General features: G+C 48.8%; 1 protein-coding gene and 1 long non-coding RNA gene across 2 annotated transcripts; one reads left to right on the top strand and one right to left on the bottom strand.

The window, feature by feature from the left end:
* Nucleotides 1-526: 526 nt before the first annotated feature.
* LOC121078507 lies at nt 527-9,041 on the top strand. Its single transcript, XR_005824609.1, has 2 exons — nt 527-1,244; nt 2,737-9,041. It is a non-coding gene; the product is annotated as an uncharacterized LOC121078507 (long non-coding RNA).
* Nucleotides 8,591-12,856, bottom strand: GFER (growth factor, augmenter of liver regeneration). Its single transcript, XM_040574771.1, has 3 exons — nt 12,621-12,856; nt 11,767-11,972; nt 8,591-11,143 (listed from the first exon to the last, which is right to left on the bottom strand). Exons 1-3 carry the CDS (start codon nt 12,816-12,818, stop codon nt 10,981-10,983), a joined length of 567 nt encoding a protein of 188 aa, XP_040430705.1. The 5' UTR covers nt 12,819-12,856; the 3' UTR covers nt 8,591-10,980.
* Nucleotides 12,857-15,245: the final 2,389 nt, after the last annotated feature.

Genomic DNA, 15,245 nt, shown 5'->3' with positions numbered 1-15,245 from the left:
TATGGGTGCCATGCAATGCCAGGAACGCCGTGCTGCAGCCGTGACACTGTGCTACAGCTGGGGACACCATGCTGGGGCGGTGGTCGCTGTGCTATGGCCGTGCACGTGCTGTATCTGAGGGAGGTGTGCTGCTGCTGGAGTCGCCGTGATGCAGCTGTGGTCTCTGTGCTGTGGCTGATGTCACCTCGCTGCACCCAGGGACAGCTTGCTGCAGCCACCGCACGGCCGCCAGGACACCCCACCACAGCCAGTGTCACCGTGCAGCAGCAAGGGACACCTGTGCCACAGCCCCAAGCAGGAGCACTGCTCCAGCAGGGAGGTGCCGTGCCCCCACGCTGCCACACCACCCGGGTCCTGCTCAGCCCCCGCTGCAGGGCACCCCTCGCTCCCCTCCCGTTAGCACCCAGCAGCTCCGTGAGGCCCTGCCAGGCACAGGAGGGATTTTGGAGCGGTGCGAAGGAGGTGCCCCGCTGGGTGCCCTTGGCGGGGAGCAGCCTGCTCGCGTGGCGAGGGGAAGGCTGGGCTCTGCCTCAGCCCTGCACAATGCTACGCACCCGCTGTCTGCTGCAGGCTGGGGGCTGCAGCTCTCGCTTGCCTGGTGCAGGACCAGCGGCAAGCAGAGCTGTGGGACGGGGAGAGGCCAAGCCCCATCCCCACTCCCCCCCAGGGAAGGCAGAAAGGAGGAAAAGGCGAGCCATTTTACGGAGGGAAACCCTCGGTTATTACAAAGGGAGTTTCCCCCCACGGCTCCAGGACCGTCTCCTGAGTTAGTCGGGGTAGCGCCACGCCGATGATCCCGGTTCCATAGATACCGATGCCATGACAACTCTGACATCATCCCTGCCCGGACGGCAACTGCAGGGGAAGCGGCGGAGAGCAGCACGCATGCACGGCTGGCACCGCATGCACGGCTGGCACCGAGCGGGGCTGCGGGCAGGGCCGGGGGCTTCGTGCGGCCCCACCACAGCTCGCCCCCAGCCTGCTGCCTGGGCAGCTCCCTGCCCCTCTGGGGACAGGGATGTAGCTGGGACCACACTGGATCGCACGGGGTACACGCGTAGCAGGCGTGTTAAGCCCTTGCAATGCAAAATGCCCCAAAAAGCAAAGAATTCTTGGGTGCTGGGCCTCGTCTCCAAGCTCAAAGCTTGGCCTTTTGCACCTTTGTCTGCCTGTTCTTTCTGGCAGGTGGGACCAGGTTTAACTGTTAAAGCTCACGATGATGCCATCCAGTTTCTCAATTACAGGTGAGTCATCGTCTCTCCAGATCTATTTCTGACTCTCAGCAGGAAAAGCAGGATTCAGCCTTCCGTTCCTCAGTGTCACCAGCTCAGTAGAAATCACATTTTACTATGTAAAAAAGAAGAGAACGCCGGGCTGGTTCCTCCTGCTTGCTTCTGGCAGGGTTTTCCTGGGGCTGGCCAGGGATTTTATCCCGCTGTCACGAGCATCACCAGCTCATCCCTGAATTGCAGATGAAAAACAAAGAGGTAACTATTTGAGGGTTACCACAGGTGCGATTTTCACACAGCTTCAGTGGTTTACAAGCAGCTGTTCCAGTGACCTCAAAATCATTTTAATGTGTTGGGGAAAACCACCCTGTCTCCGTCAGCCCAGAGTTACGTACGGAGGCGAGGCCAGCCCTGCTCCCAGAGAGCAGAAGGTGCCGCAGAGGCCCCGCTGCCGGGGCTGCCCATCGGGGCTCAGCGCGCCCCGCACCTCGCCCTGCGAGCGGACGTCCCGTACGGGCACTGCCACGCCGTACACCACAGATGGGTCCTCAACGTCCTCAGCTCCCACCGGGACGAGGCTGCGGGCAGACCCAGAAAATCAATGACACGAAGAGAAGATGCGGCACAGTGCACACGCATGAAGGCGGGGTGCTCCTGCTGCTGCTCCTGGGGCTACTGCGCAGGGAATCGTCCTGACCTCTGGGGGCTACTCCGCTTTTCTGGGGGCATTGGAAAAGACTTCCCCACCCTTCAGGGCCTCTGCTCCCCCTTCTGAAGGGTCTTGCCCAGCTCATCTATCCAGACTGGGGAAGGCGTATTTCGGACAACAAAAAGCACAACAAGACCAAGACACTTTCTGAATCCTTTAGATACTAGTGTAGAACAAATCATAACCGTTTCCAAACAGATAACTGGTTTATACTCTTCAGGGAATGGCTGGGATGCACGAGGCAATATCCCCATGGAAATCCCTGCTTCTAAACTTGTCCTCCTTCTTTGAGGTTCCTCTCTCCAACTTCTGCTGTGTGCAGTATGTTTTATACAATCATTTTTCATGTCATGCTGTGCTAGCTTTTGTCCCTTGCTACTGTGCCGATAAAGTGCAGCAGCTATCTCTGGTGTACACATCAACTGCGCTTCTATTTCACTTCCTATTGCTGCAAGTAAGCTAACAGATAGACCGAGGCAGGCAACAACAGGAAAGGACATCAGGTCTTGAACATTTTCCCCCATCAAATGGGGAAAAAGAACGGTGTTTGGAAATGCACTTCCCAGAGCATTCATTCAGTTGTAACAAGTTCTGCGTTTACCATTCCCCCCAGACCTCAGTGACAGGGAGCAGAAAGAGCAGCAAGCAAACACGTGCCTGAGATGTATCCATGTTTTGGTTTTACACGAGTTTAATTAAGGGTGGTGCAAAACGAGGGTTTGCCTCGTGCTTCCCGTAGCCACACTGACTCCTTAAGCTTTGCCTCCAACACAAAAAAGCAATTTGTTTTTTACCCAGGGGTAAGCACACAGACACGGTGACCTTGAGGAAACAAGATGCGGGGCCTTCACCTTCAGAACCAGTTTGAGTCAGCCCCATCCATCCGGCTAAGGGCTGACTTCGGCTACCTCCACAGAGGGAAGAGTGGCAATGGGTTTTCAAGGGCACACGACTGCGCATAACCAGTTTTTGAAAGCTCCCCAAGCTACCCGCTGTAAGCTGACCGCCTGCGAGCAGTGCTGGTGCCATTCTGCGAAGCAGAACTTTATTTGCAAAAATCTTCAAGCAGACTGAGGCCAACGCATCCTGCTCCACAACGCCTGATCCTGGGATCGGGACCTGACCACGGGGAGTCCGGCAAGGGGCGAGATGAGTTAACGCCAGTTCTTCCAGCAAGGCTGATCAGATGGTCTCTGCAGGGGAGGGCAGCAGTGGGACACCCCAATTTTGCAAACCAAACAACCGCTTGGCTACAGCTTCTACTTAACAACTCCAAAGCCAAACACCGATGCGAAACCGCCCAGCCCTTGGAACTGCTTCGGCGACATATTTATAGTAAAGCTGCCTCAGAACAGGACAACGAGCTGGCAGCAGGCATTCTGCAGCACGGCCCAAGGGGGACAAGCAGCCTTCGCCCGCGGTTTACAGCCCATCAACCGCAGCACTTCCATACGGCCTGATGTCTTTTATACAGGCGTAGGTGGTGAAAGAGCTTGCCCTTTACGTCGCTTGAATGGCGTGCTTGGAGCAGTGCTTTTGCTGTACATTCATTTACTTGTTGCTCTGAAATGCTTTGCTGGGCATTCATTAGGGTTTGGCTAATACTGCTCTCAGCCATTAGGCTCTAGAAAACAGGACGCTCAGGGGCATTATTTTTGAGAGGTACTGAGAAATTCACAGCGTGCAGTAACAGAGAGAATGGCCTTCCTGATTAGCAATACCTTTGAACGCCATTACTAAGAAAGCTACCTCATGCCCTCCACCCTAAGAGATCCAAAAATATCTGGAAGTTCATTTATTAGGTGGCTACACACCCATATCTGAAACGCAGCCATTTCTCAGGTGGGATTCAGCAGTTACCGTGCAAGTATAAACTCAAGATAAACACGCCATAAAAAAATGCAGAAAATTTGACTAACTGAAGTCACCAGGGGAAGATTTGGATGGTGGAATTCAATTAATTAAGATGGCGTTTGTTTAGAACAGAAGAGTTAATATCTCAGCACTTGCATAAGAAACGAACTGCACAAAACCCCTACCGGGTTTCAAAATGCTTTCCAGTGGCGCAATTGCAAGCGCGATGTCTTATCTGCTAAACTTATTCTTTGCTTCTTCTCAAAGTATTTCATAGCAAACCAGTAATCGCACCTGTTTCAGCACCCAGGCTGAACTCTACGTGAAGGTGCACAAACACCTCGGAAAGTGCTAGACAAGAGGGAAATCAGATCCCTGGCTGTTTTCCAAACTGACCTCCTTAGCACCACAACAAGGAGTCACATCGTGTAGAGCCTGACCAAAGCGTTGACTTTGGTGCTTGTCATCTGCTACCTGCTTGGCGTTGTAGCTAAGAAGGCAAGGTAACGAGAGCAGAGCTGACAGCTACAAGGACACGGGGCAGCCTCAGAGCAGCTCAGGCCATGCTCTGACACGCACAGCTTCTGCGGCTCTCATTTGAGACACGTCCAGCTCTGCTTCCAAAGGAGCTCTCCCAGCTCAGCCATTCCGTTATCGTTTCTCCCCGTGTTGCACAACACTGCAAGATTCACAGTGCAAGTTCTGGGGGAAAAAAGGGTCCTGATGTTTGCACAGCAAACGTGGTATTTGTAGTACGATATTGAAAATGAGGAACACCTCGTTTCTTAACTGAACACAGCAAATATCAACCGGGTCCTTGGATTCTAAAGAAAGATGTAACCTGACATAAAGGAGATTTGAGAGACAGATTAAGATGAGAGATTTTTATTATAATGAACAATCATGGGCCCAGGACTGTGCAGTGCAAACACAATCTCTGTCAGGGAGGCCATTTTATTGTCATCTAAATAGAAAACACAGGAAAAGGCTGGTGAACCTGCTATTTTTATCCCCATTTTGCAGAAGTGGAAGTGCAGCTACAGAAGATGAAGCGACTTACCTAGAGCCTAGCAAGAAGCCTATGGTCAATGAAGAACTGAACTTCTGAGTCTCCAGCCACGTGTTGTAGCCGTATGAGCCTCACCTTGTGTATCTTGCGCAGGGCGTTATCTTTTACCCCCTCTAAGAAGCACCACACGAAGCACAGCCGCAGCATCCACTTTTTCACATTACTGCTAGCTAGATGTCAGTGATAGGGGAAGCAGGGAAAGCTTGGCTTTGCCTGACCAAACTTGGTGTTCAAAAGGAAAGTCCCCTAGCATCGACTTGAGTTTAGAGCTAAAGCTTGGTGTTCTGGATAAAACAGAAGCTTTGAGGGAATGCATGAAATAGCTGCCTGGTGTCCACTGTGAGAAAGACAGCAATTTAACTCAGCTGTTTCCTTTCTTGCAGATGTGCAAATTCAAAGCAAAGCTCCCATGAAACTTCTTGGGATTTATTTCTGTATCTTGCCATGCAGAAAGGCCGGTTGCATCCCTGTCTCTCAACAGCAACAGTGTTGTTAAAGTCCTAACTGTCCTCTGATCTTCTTTCCAAACCCTCTTTTTTCCATAAAGCATTCAGAGTAGATGACAACTGCATCAAACAATCTTGATCCTCCTGACTAAAATTCTCATGACTGCGTATGTTTGCCCTTACCTGTGTTTGCTCTGTGCAAAACTCCACTGGTGCTTAGGCTGTAAGTGCCTTGCTACTCTGCTCTCCTCTGGTTTTGTACCTAGAACAGTTCACGGTGAAAGCAAGTACTGTCCTGTGTTACACAAACAGTGCTCTGTATAAGGAAGTGACTGTTACAAAATTATCAGATAAAGCTCCTTTACCCTCTCCCATCTGTTAACTGCTTGTTTGAAAAGCCAAGATTTATCCACATACACCCAGTTATGGGCTGAAGAGCAGGTAGGAAGCAAGCTGGAAATAGCATCCAGGCAGCGGTTTATTACACTTCCAAGTGCAGACTTTAGCTGCTGGCAAAAAAGTAACATCTCTCATCTGTGCAATTATAGAAGAAGTACTGCACACAGCCACTAGTTTGAGAAGTAACTGAAGTCACCAAAATCTCATGCAACACGCAAAAGGACTGGAGCAGCTTGCTATTTTAAAGAAGTGCAAGAAAGAAATGGTAAAGCCAAATAAATACAAGCTTTGTTGCCCTCTACTGTTTACTTGGTTAAGATGCAAAGCAAATTTTCTTCACAGCCAACAGAGATCTGGGAAGAACACTGCGGTAACAGACAAGAGAAACCAAAAAGCTAGAGGGTACCTGATATTTGGGAGGGAAAACCTGAGACCAAGAGGAAACTTCTACATTGGGAGTGCTGTAAAGGAAACTCAACAACCCAGAGTAGCACAGAAACAGAGGGCACCTTTCAGCAGCAAGGTCACAGGAGCAGAACTCAGCAGGCCTGAGTGCCAGGGCCACTGCCTAGAGCGTGCCAGCTGCTGTGAGCCCAGACAAGTGCCAGGGTGACTGTCAGGGCTGTACCAGCTAACATCCATTAGGCCAGCATGCGCAGACAGGATTGCCACACGTCAATGCGAACAGAAAGTTTCAAAGCCTGGCAGATAAACATTAGTGCTGCTTGTTTGTCTTTGCTTCTGCAGACATTAATTACAAAAATGAAGAACTGAGAGCAATGCCAGATGCCAGTGTCAGGACGGATAAGGGTGCTGAGTCCCATTGATCCTCAGCTGGTAAGAACCAACCTTTGTCGCAGAGTTTTGTGGCCTGCAGTGTTTTCTGACTTGCAGCAGACTACGCTGCATCCCAACTACCACCAGCTCTCAGCTCCCTCAGCTGTGAATTAATCGTGGATTGCTGCAGACACCCGAGCTGTCTCCGTGTGAGCTGGCGAGGAAACAGCAGTGGTGTTCCCACACACCTCCCTGCGGGACGTGCCAACCCAGGTCAGTGCTCCAGCTGACCACAGTGCTGACCCCTTCCCTCTGACAGTCCTGTCTTTCTAACTGACGGCTTGCCTATGTGCTGGTAGCTGTGGTTTTGCTTAACTTGCTTGATTTCCATTCTCTTATTAAACCACAAAATCAAGAGCTGACTTCACACAACCTTATTGACAGTTTCTACTGACGTGCTTCCTCCTGACTACAGAAAACACTGAGCAGCTCCTCTCCATCGCTCAGACAAAAAGCCTGAACAACCATTCCAGGAGTGGAAAAAAAAATGCTGCTAGGACGGGGAAAAACAAACAAACCCACTACCCTCTCCAAGCCTGAAAAACCCCAACAGGAAGAAATATCACACACGACCTGTAATAGGCTGGAGACACATGCAAGCAAAGCCACTCCTGAGGATCATACTGTAAACAGGAGACTGTATACACCCGACACACTGCAAAGGAACAGCTAATCCCTGGAAAAATGTTAAAGGCACAGTGCTGCTTCCGTCAACATCTGCACTTGCCACTTACTCAAGCAACTCTGCCTCCCATTCATGAAGAAAATTCCCTCGTGGCTCCCTGCTCTTTGCTTTTAGGAAAAAAAAAAGTCAGCTATGAATGGAACCCAGTTTGTGAAATCAGTAAGTCCTCTGACAAGCTGAAAGGTTAGCCAGGTGCCTAGTACACAGAGCAGCTCTTGAGTAAGTTCTGAGAAGCTCCTCAAGCAGCACCTGCTGCTGACTGTGCTTATCTTGCAAGGGTTCCTCGTGTTGATAGGAAGCAGCTTCCCCTTTCTGTCCGTGCATGGCCGTGCAGCGACTATGCAGTTAACAAGCATCGCCCTCCAGTGGGTGACACCCCCAACTGCCATCTTGCTCAAATTCAGCAGGATTTGAGCTACTCCCAACTGTAATGCTACCTTCAATGCTGTTAGAAGCACAGCACAGAAAATCCCCCCCCAGTCCCCAGACAAACTCTGACCTGACGGACAAGGACCTGGTCTACGTCGCTGCTGTTTTGTAGCTTCATGTTCTGAAGAGAATTGCAGCAATTCAGCAGCACAACGGAAAAAGAACCGGTTGCAGCCCCACCTTGTCTGATCAATACACACACACAGAATCACACAACCTCGGCTGAGCTCCGTAAGATATCGGCATGCAGACGGTTGGACGCGCCAGCGCACCGCGATGGCTTTCCATAAGGCCTCATGCAGTAGGGAAGCCAGGAACGAACTCAGTTGCTTTATTATTTTCACATAAACAGGAAACGTAATTTGAATACAGATTTTTTTTGAACTAGATTTAATCAAGTGCATTTAGGAGAGAATTCACAATTTCCCCTTCTTTTTATGTACACAAATACAAATATCTTCAATAGAAATTCCATATATAAGATTAAAACTTTAGATGTGTTATAAACGAGCAGCAAAAAAATAAATCCTTTCTTGGACAGTCAAGTCCACAGAGATGTTATGCCTGAAAAACACACAAGTTAAAGCTCTTCTGCAAAGCCATAAACAGGAGAGAACAGAGAACTCAAGCACGTATTTTACCAAATGGCCACTTAGCAAAGTTACAAACGGCCCTAGTAACATCCTGGTAGCCACAGCTCGTGGCCTCATTGTAAGCAGGCATTTGCTACGGACACTGGCTTCGGTTTAAAGCTCTTCCCCTACCTCTGCACCACTGCCAGGACAGCGAAACGGTACACGCTGGCAGAAGGGGCCTTTCCTTCTGCACAGGCCTACCACCTCCTTGAACAATACCAAGGGACAAAAATTTGGTGTTGCCACAGCCGCTCCCTCCGCTTTTGAGAGGGATACACAATTTGTTTCCTCTCCACACTCTTTCAAGACGTGGACAGAGGCACGGCGGAAGGCTGCCATCCTCCCGCCCATCACCAGCCCCTTGCCTGCAAACGGCAGCAGCAGTCCTGGGACTTGCCAGCAGAGACCACGTGTGCTTGCACAAACAAGTGCAACTCTAACCTGGCCCATTTTCAGCACTAAGATGAAATAGGACAAGACAGGTGCTTTACCAGCCTCCACATTTATACTGAAGCAAATTAGCAAGAAATCTCATAACCTGCTCCCATGAGCAATGAAATTGTTGAGGGCAGATTAGAAAGGAACAGAAAAATGATCCCTTAGGACAACCACGTCCAGCAGAAAATGCTTGTCCACATCCATTGGCAATTTAGGCCAAGCCTGACAAAAGGGGGCTACAGCCTTTTTGTTGGTCCTCACCGCACTAGTGGATACCTACGTGCTTCATTTTGGGAATTGAGTTCATTACTGAAAAACAAGAACTAGGGGCCTGAATTTATTTGTTCTAAGAGCCTCACCGTGCCAATAGGGAATTTTTCTGAGCACTTTTAATAATCTACTTAAATACTTTGAAGTAAGAAGTCAGATTGCACACTTCGTGAAACACTTATCAATTTTGTTCGGTTTGTGTTTAGGAATGTTATTAAATAAAATTTGCTAGAATAACCAGTCCATAAAACGTGTCATACTCTTTTAACAGGTCCAACTTGAAAAGATTTGAACGTGCCATATATCTTCCAAATATATTTCCAAAGTTCTGATTGCTTTTCTAAACACTAAGGAGCCCCACGTACAAAGGTGGGAAGATCAAAGTTCTCAGCTACAGACCGTCATCACCCTAATACTGCTATAAAAGTACCATTACCATCTAACTCCCACCCTATCAGTAAATTTACAAACATTCTGCAGTGCATCAAATAAGGAAGCTTACTAAAACACACCAGAAAAGCTCAGTACAGAAGGAAGAAGCCTCTTATTGTCATGGTTTGTGCAAACTCCTGCAAACTTTCACAGCCAGAAATGCAATAAGGGCACGATATTGCTATCTATTTTAAGAATTTGAAAGTATTTAGACTTTTTGTTATATATAAACTATCTCTTTAAAGAGACGTGCATTTATACACGTTGCGGTGTAAATCATTTACGCTGCTATTGCACTTTCATCTGAAATTCACACTTACATATCAGTAACACTGATGCAATATAGCTGACCTAGGGCAAACACCTGTAGCATGGATTCTGGCCAGTATCTATAGAGGGAATCTGCCTTAGGGACTCCTTCAAGTCTTCTGTGCAATAAATACTATCTAAAGCTGACATTACAACCTTAAGCTGGACTCAAAAACTGCAAGGGGGGTTGTAAAGTCCTTTTGTTCTAGGGAGACCTTTAGCTAGGTGAAAACACAAGAATGTCAAACAGGTCAGCAAATCCCAATCAAGAATTTCAAAACACAAATGACATCTCAGAAATACCGTATGCTAAACAAAACTGAATACGCTTCATTACAGGTATCAGTCTCAGACCGTTACAGCTATTTTCACAACTGACAACAGTTCGTAGCAGAGATGAGCGATTATCTGCTTTAAAAGTAAGAAGTAGTAAGAAACTCTGTAGGCCTTCTTGTCATACTGCTTCCGCATTCAAAGAAAATAAGCAATCAATTTAAAACATTTGAGTTTCACCCAGCTGATACTTCCTTCCATTCGTGATTTTTTTTTGTCTTGTTTTAGGTCCCTTTTCTACGATGTCATCTTACATAAGTTGAAACACAGAAATAAAATGAGAAATCAAGGTTCCACGACTTTAGCACTTAAATTAAACGTACCTGCTTTCAGAGCTTGTAGCAAAGCAACTGAACGAAAGTTTAACAACAAGTACTGGAGATGTCTGAAGAAGAGCTCAAGGGGTACAGACCTGGCACAAAACACAGTATGAATTTGCCCTATCAGAACAGAAGTTAAAATGACAATTAAAAATGCATTTTCTACAACATCAGGGTAGTGCTTGCAGATAAACGTAAAATGTCACAAGGCAGTCCTCTACAACAGTGTGCAGGAAAAGGAATTCTAGTCACAGAAACAAGCAAATGCCCCTAAAATACGGAAATGTTGCAATGAAGAAGTCTTCACAAGTTTGTCAGTAACTTAACTTCACAGGTTTCTGGAATTCCTGTGCCAAATGTAAGGCCTCAGTCCCTCAGATGATGCATTTGATACGACCATTTATCAAAATGCTATTAGGATAAGATTTTCAAGTCGACTTTCAGAATTGGTTTCACCTTTATTTTCACAAGCCATATCAGTCACGCACACAGGCGCACCAACACACATATTTACTCGCACATCTCCCTGTAGTGACTCAACACCAGAGTGAATTGGTCTGTTAGATTTCAGAGCAGTCTCTATGGATTAATCACAACTACCGTCTTTCCAACCATCTCTCCAGCGCTCATCCACACGAGAGCAGTCAAATTCAGATTTCCCCAGTTTCCTGTTCACTTCATTATGAAGAAGACACAACCACTGGGAGAAGTTATTTCTGTTGCTAGTATCAGGCTGATTTGTTCGCAACCTGCAAACAGGGAAGAGGAAACAAACGTTACTGCTTTACAGTCACCAATTTCAATACCCAAAGAAGGCACATAGCACACAGACAGCTAGTCTCCTAATGAACATTTTTTGCCATGTGACGCCTGCTAAGTCACTAACTAGGTTTCAAACATTTTTGCCCGTTCATCACCACCAAAAAAAAAAATTGAAATTTTTGATAAATATATTGACAGTAACAGGGGTAGAAAACTTTACCAAACATCACAGCCTCAGTCTTTGCTTCCACTGCTGTGGTTGCCTGTAAAGGGGCTCTTCTGAGATATAAGCACACTCGCCTACTGAAATCTGAGTTATTCCAAGTCACAGTATAATTCCACGACTGAGGGCAAGTCCAGTTTGAACCAGGAAGGTAATAAAACGACCTCGGGGAGGCCTTGGAGGCAGCATACAACCTAACAGCACTAGAAAAGGTATTTGTTTTCTGAATAAGCGTGTCTTTGATCTATGCAGTGGAAGAAACCAGTTCAGGTACCTATAAACCCCAACAGCAGGAAGAGCTGCTAATATGCAAATACCTGCTGCAAGCCAGCACTTCAGGCCCCTTCACCAGCTACCGGGAAAAAAAAAATCAAAGAGGCAAATGACCTTTCCCTCAGATCCTCGGCACAGTGCTCACAGGGGTAAAACTTGGAGAAGAGGTTGATGAAGTCTGTCATCTCCTTCTGCTGGGTGCTGGTGGGGCGGTCGGGGTAGTAGGCTGCCATGGTGTGCAGGAAGGCCCAGGTGTTTCGGCCCAGCTGCTCGCTGTCCAGGGGGCAGTCCGGGGGCGGCTCCTTCTCCTCCACCACAACCTGCAGCAGGAGAGAATCCCAGAGTCACAGAACGGCCGAGGTTGGAAGGGACCTCTGAAGATCATCTAGTCCACCCCCGCCGCTGAGCAGGACCACCTAGAGCACATTGCGCAGGATGGCATCCAGGCGGGTTCTGAATACCTCCACAGAAGGTATTCACAGACTCCACAACATCTCTGGGCAGCCTGTCCCAGTGCTCTGCCACCCTCCCAGTAAAGAAGTGCCCCCTCATATTGAGCCAGAACCTCCTGAGCTTCAGTTTGTGCCCGTTGCCTCTCGTCCCGTCACTGGGCACAACCGAGAAGAGGCCAGCTCCATCCTCTTCACAGCCCCCCATTACACATTAACGAGGTCTCCCCTCACTCTTCTCTTTTCCCGGCTACCCAGGCCCAGCTCTCTCTGCCCGCCCTCCTACACCAGGCGCCCCAGCCCCTCGTTATTTTATTAGCCCTAAGGCTTAGCCCTAAGCGAGGGCTGTGAGGGGACATCAGCACCGGGGGGCACAGCCCCTTGACACCCCTGCACAGGGACAGCGGCCGAGCTGGGGGCAGCCCCTGCCCCGTTCCCTCCCCCGGGGGGGCAAGAACCGGGCCCGCGGCCCCAGCGCCCCCGGGGCTGTGAGGGGAGGCCCCGGCCCCGCCGCCTCACCCCGCCGCCCGGCGCCGCCCGCTTCCTCTGCTCGCGGAGCCAGCTCTTGAAGTCCGTGCAGGCCCGGCACGGCTTCTTGGGCGCCTCCTCCGCCCCGGAGCCCGCGGCGCCGGCGAAGGGGAAGGCGAAGGGGCCGCCCTCAGCGCCCGGGAACGCCGCGGCCCCTCGGCCCGCCCGGCCCTCGCTGGGCGCCGCCATCTTGGCGTCGCGGTGCACCCTGGGCCGGGGGAGGCCGCCGCGGGAGGCCGAGCTGGGGGGGGGATAATAAAACATTTGGGGGGGTGTAGGGAGGGGCAGGGTCTGTTTCGGGGGATGGGGAGGAGAGGGGGGGTCTTTCATACAGGGCTGGTGACACGAGCCCTCCCTCCAGTGCTCTGAAAGGATACAAACGTGTGCACCTGTCTGTATACGCGTTTACTGTGTATTTACCATACATACCCAGGCCAGTCTGTATACATATTTACAGGTTATTCACCATACATACCCAGGTCTGTCTGTGTGAATATTTACAGGTTATTCACCATATAGACCAAGGCCAGTCTGTATATGTATTTACAGGTTTTTCACCCTACAGACCAAGCCTTGTCTGTATACATATTTACAGGTTATTCACCATACATACCCAGGCCTGTCTGTATACATATTTACAGCTTATTCACCCTACAGACCAAGGCAAATGTTCAGTTTCCACAGCCAAGCCCTACATCTAGCTACTGCTACTCCAGCCGGGGCTAAGCTGAGCCACTGCAGCACCGTGATGCTGTGCCTCAGCCAGAGCCCACTCGCCCTCCACACGATGACACTGAGCGTCCTCCGCACCGCCTCGGGGGCTGCAGCAGCTCTTTGGGGGGCCACAATACCCAGGGGGCCACAGCAGCTGTGCCAATGCCTGTACGCAGCATACAGGCCCAGCCAGGACACCCAGTGGCATGGGGCGCTCTCCTACATGGCAGTTGTGGTGGTGGCACCTCAGCACCGTCCCATGACACAGCCGGCACCCCAATCTGGAGGACAAACAACTGTTTGACCCAGCCTGAACCCGTGCACCTGCAACAGGATGTATCCATAACCAATTTTATGTTTTTTAGAAACCGTCATGTGCTCGTGTCCCGGTAAAATTATACCAAGGAGGGATTTGCCCAGGCTGTTTGCACATTATGCAAGGGTAGAGCTTGCCAAGGACATTTCCACCAGGTCTCCTGTGCTGAGTGGATGTTCAGCAGCTTTCCTTTTATTCCTGTTCTGGCGATCCATGGGGGTTGCAAGCACACTGTGGCTGCGGCTCAGCTCAGGTCTGACCCTGGGCGGTGGTCCCGCACAGCACCAGCTTCAGAGCTGTTCGCTGCCCCTTGGAAAGGCAAAGTAGCTGGGGTGTGACACCGTGCTGGAAGTGCACGTAAGGCTTGCAGACAGTTAATTTGTGGGTGCCACTGCCAAAAGCGTATCCTCTGGCCAGCCTTTGAGACAGAGCAGTGTTGTGAAGTTCTTAATGGGGATCCTGAGAATGAAAAATCAGAAGGCAGCACAGGGTTGCTCTTTTCTTTCTGTTTGGCTCGATGCCGTCGTGCCATCAGAGATTTCCAGGCCACAGGATACATCTTCCACTGTGAACAATGCACTCTAGAACATAAAGTTTGTGCCCGTTTCCACTTCTCACCTCTCTGTGTCCTACAGACCAAGTGAAAAATTTTGTTTAATACGTACAAATGTATGGCTGGGATGAAAGAGGACCAAAACACCATCTTAAGAAATTTCATATCAGCTGTCTGGGATAGTTTTTTTGACACACACACACCCGTCTTCCTAATCAGGCAGTACCAGCCCTTTTTGTGTCCTTTCAGGCACTGTTGGTGTGCAAGCCTTCTATGGAGCAGCTCTAGCCTTCTGGAAATGGCTGTACTTCTCCACATCTTATTTCTTCCTGACTGTGTCATAGCCTATTTGAAATGCACCTTGAGACTTTTCCCTGATGTTAAATTAAATGCTGTTGTGCTGCAAATTCTGCAAAGACATAATTTGTATGAAAGGTGCTAGAAAAGTACTTCTCATTTTCTGTTCTTATCCTCTGATATATTTAACACAGCATGGTGTAACATTTTTAGTAGGTAATGCATCATTTTAGAAAAATGCTTCAGAGACTCGCCTTCAGAAAAGATTTCAGACTTAGCATGCTTTATGTGGAAACGGCTGATATGTTTCCTGGTCTGCGTAGTGCTGAGCTGGTGATCTGGATCTCCATTCTTGGGCCTGGATCCATTTTTTATATTCGCGATTTGATGAGAACATTTTGTTGCTGATATTAATGTGGGAGGGAGAAGAGATGCGCAACTGATTACAACTACTAAAATGTCTTTGTCTGAAGTTATAGACAACAGTATAAATTTCATACAAAGAAAGACCTAGTAAGAGTTTTTCATACAAATTTCATACAAAGAAAGACCTAGTAAGAGTAAATATGTTCTTTATATTTGTTTTCCTTGTACACCAATAAATATTTAAATGACATTGATGACCTCTTTTTTTTTTTTTTTTTTTTTAATTCTGAGAAAAAGGTATGATGGCATCTAGAAGAGACCAGGGGAAATTCCTACAGTGCTTTACTCTTCAGCCGTTATGCAATTAAAT

This window comes from Cygnus olor, chromosome 15, assembly GCF_009769625.2.
Source record: "Cygnus olor isolate bCygOlo1 chromosome 15, bCygOlo1.pri.v2, whole genome shotgun sequence".
Taxonomy (NCBI): Eukaryota; Metazoa; Chordata; class Aves; order Anseriformes; family Anatidae; genus Cygnus; species Cygnus olor.
This window is presented reverse-complemented; position numbering and strand designations above follow the sequence as displayed.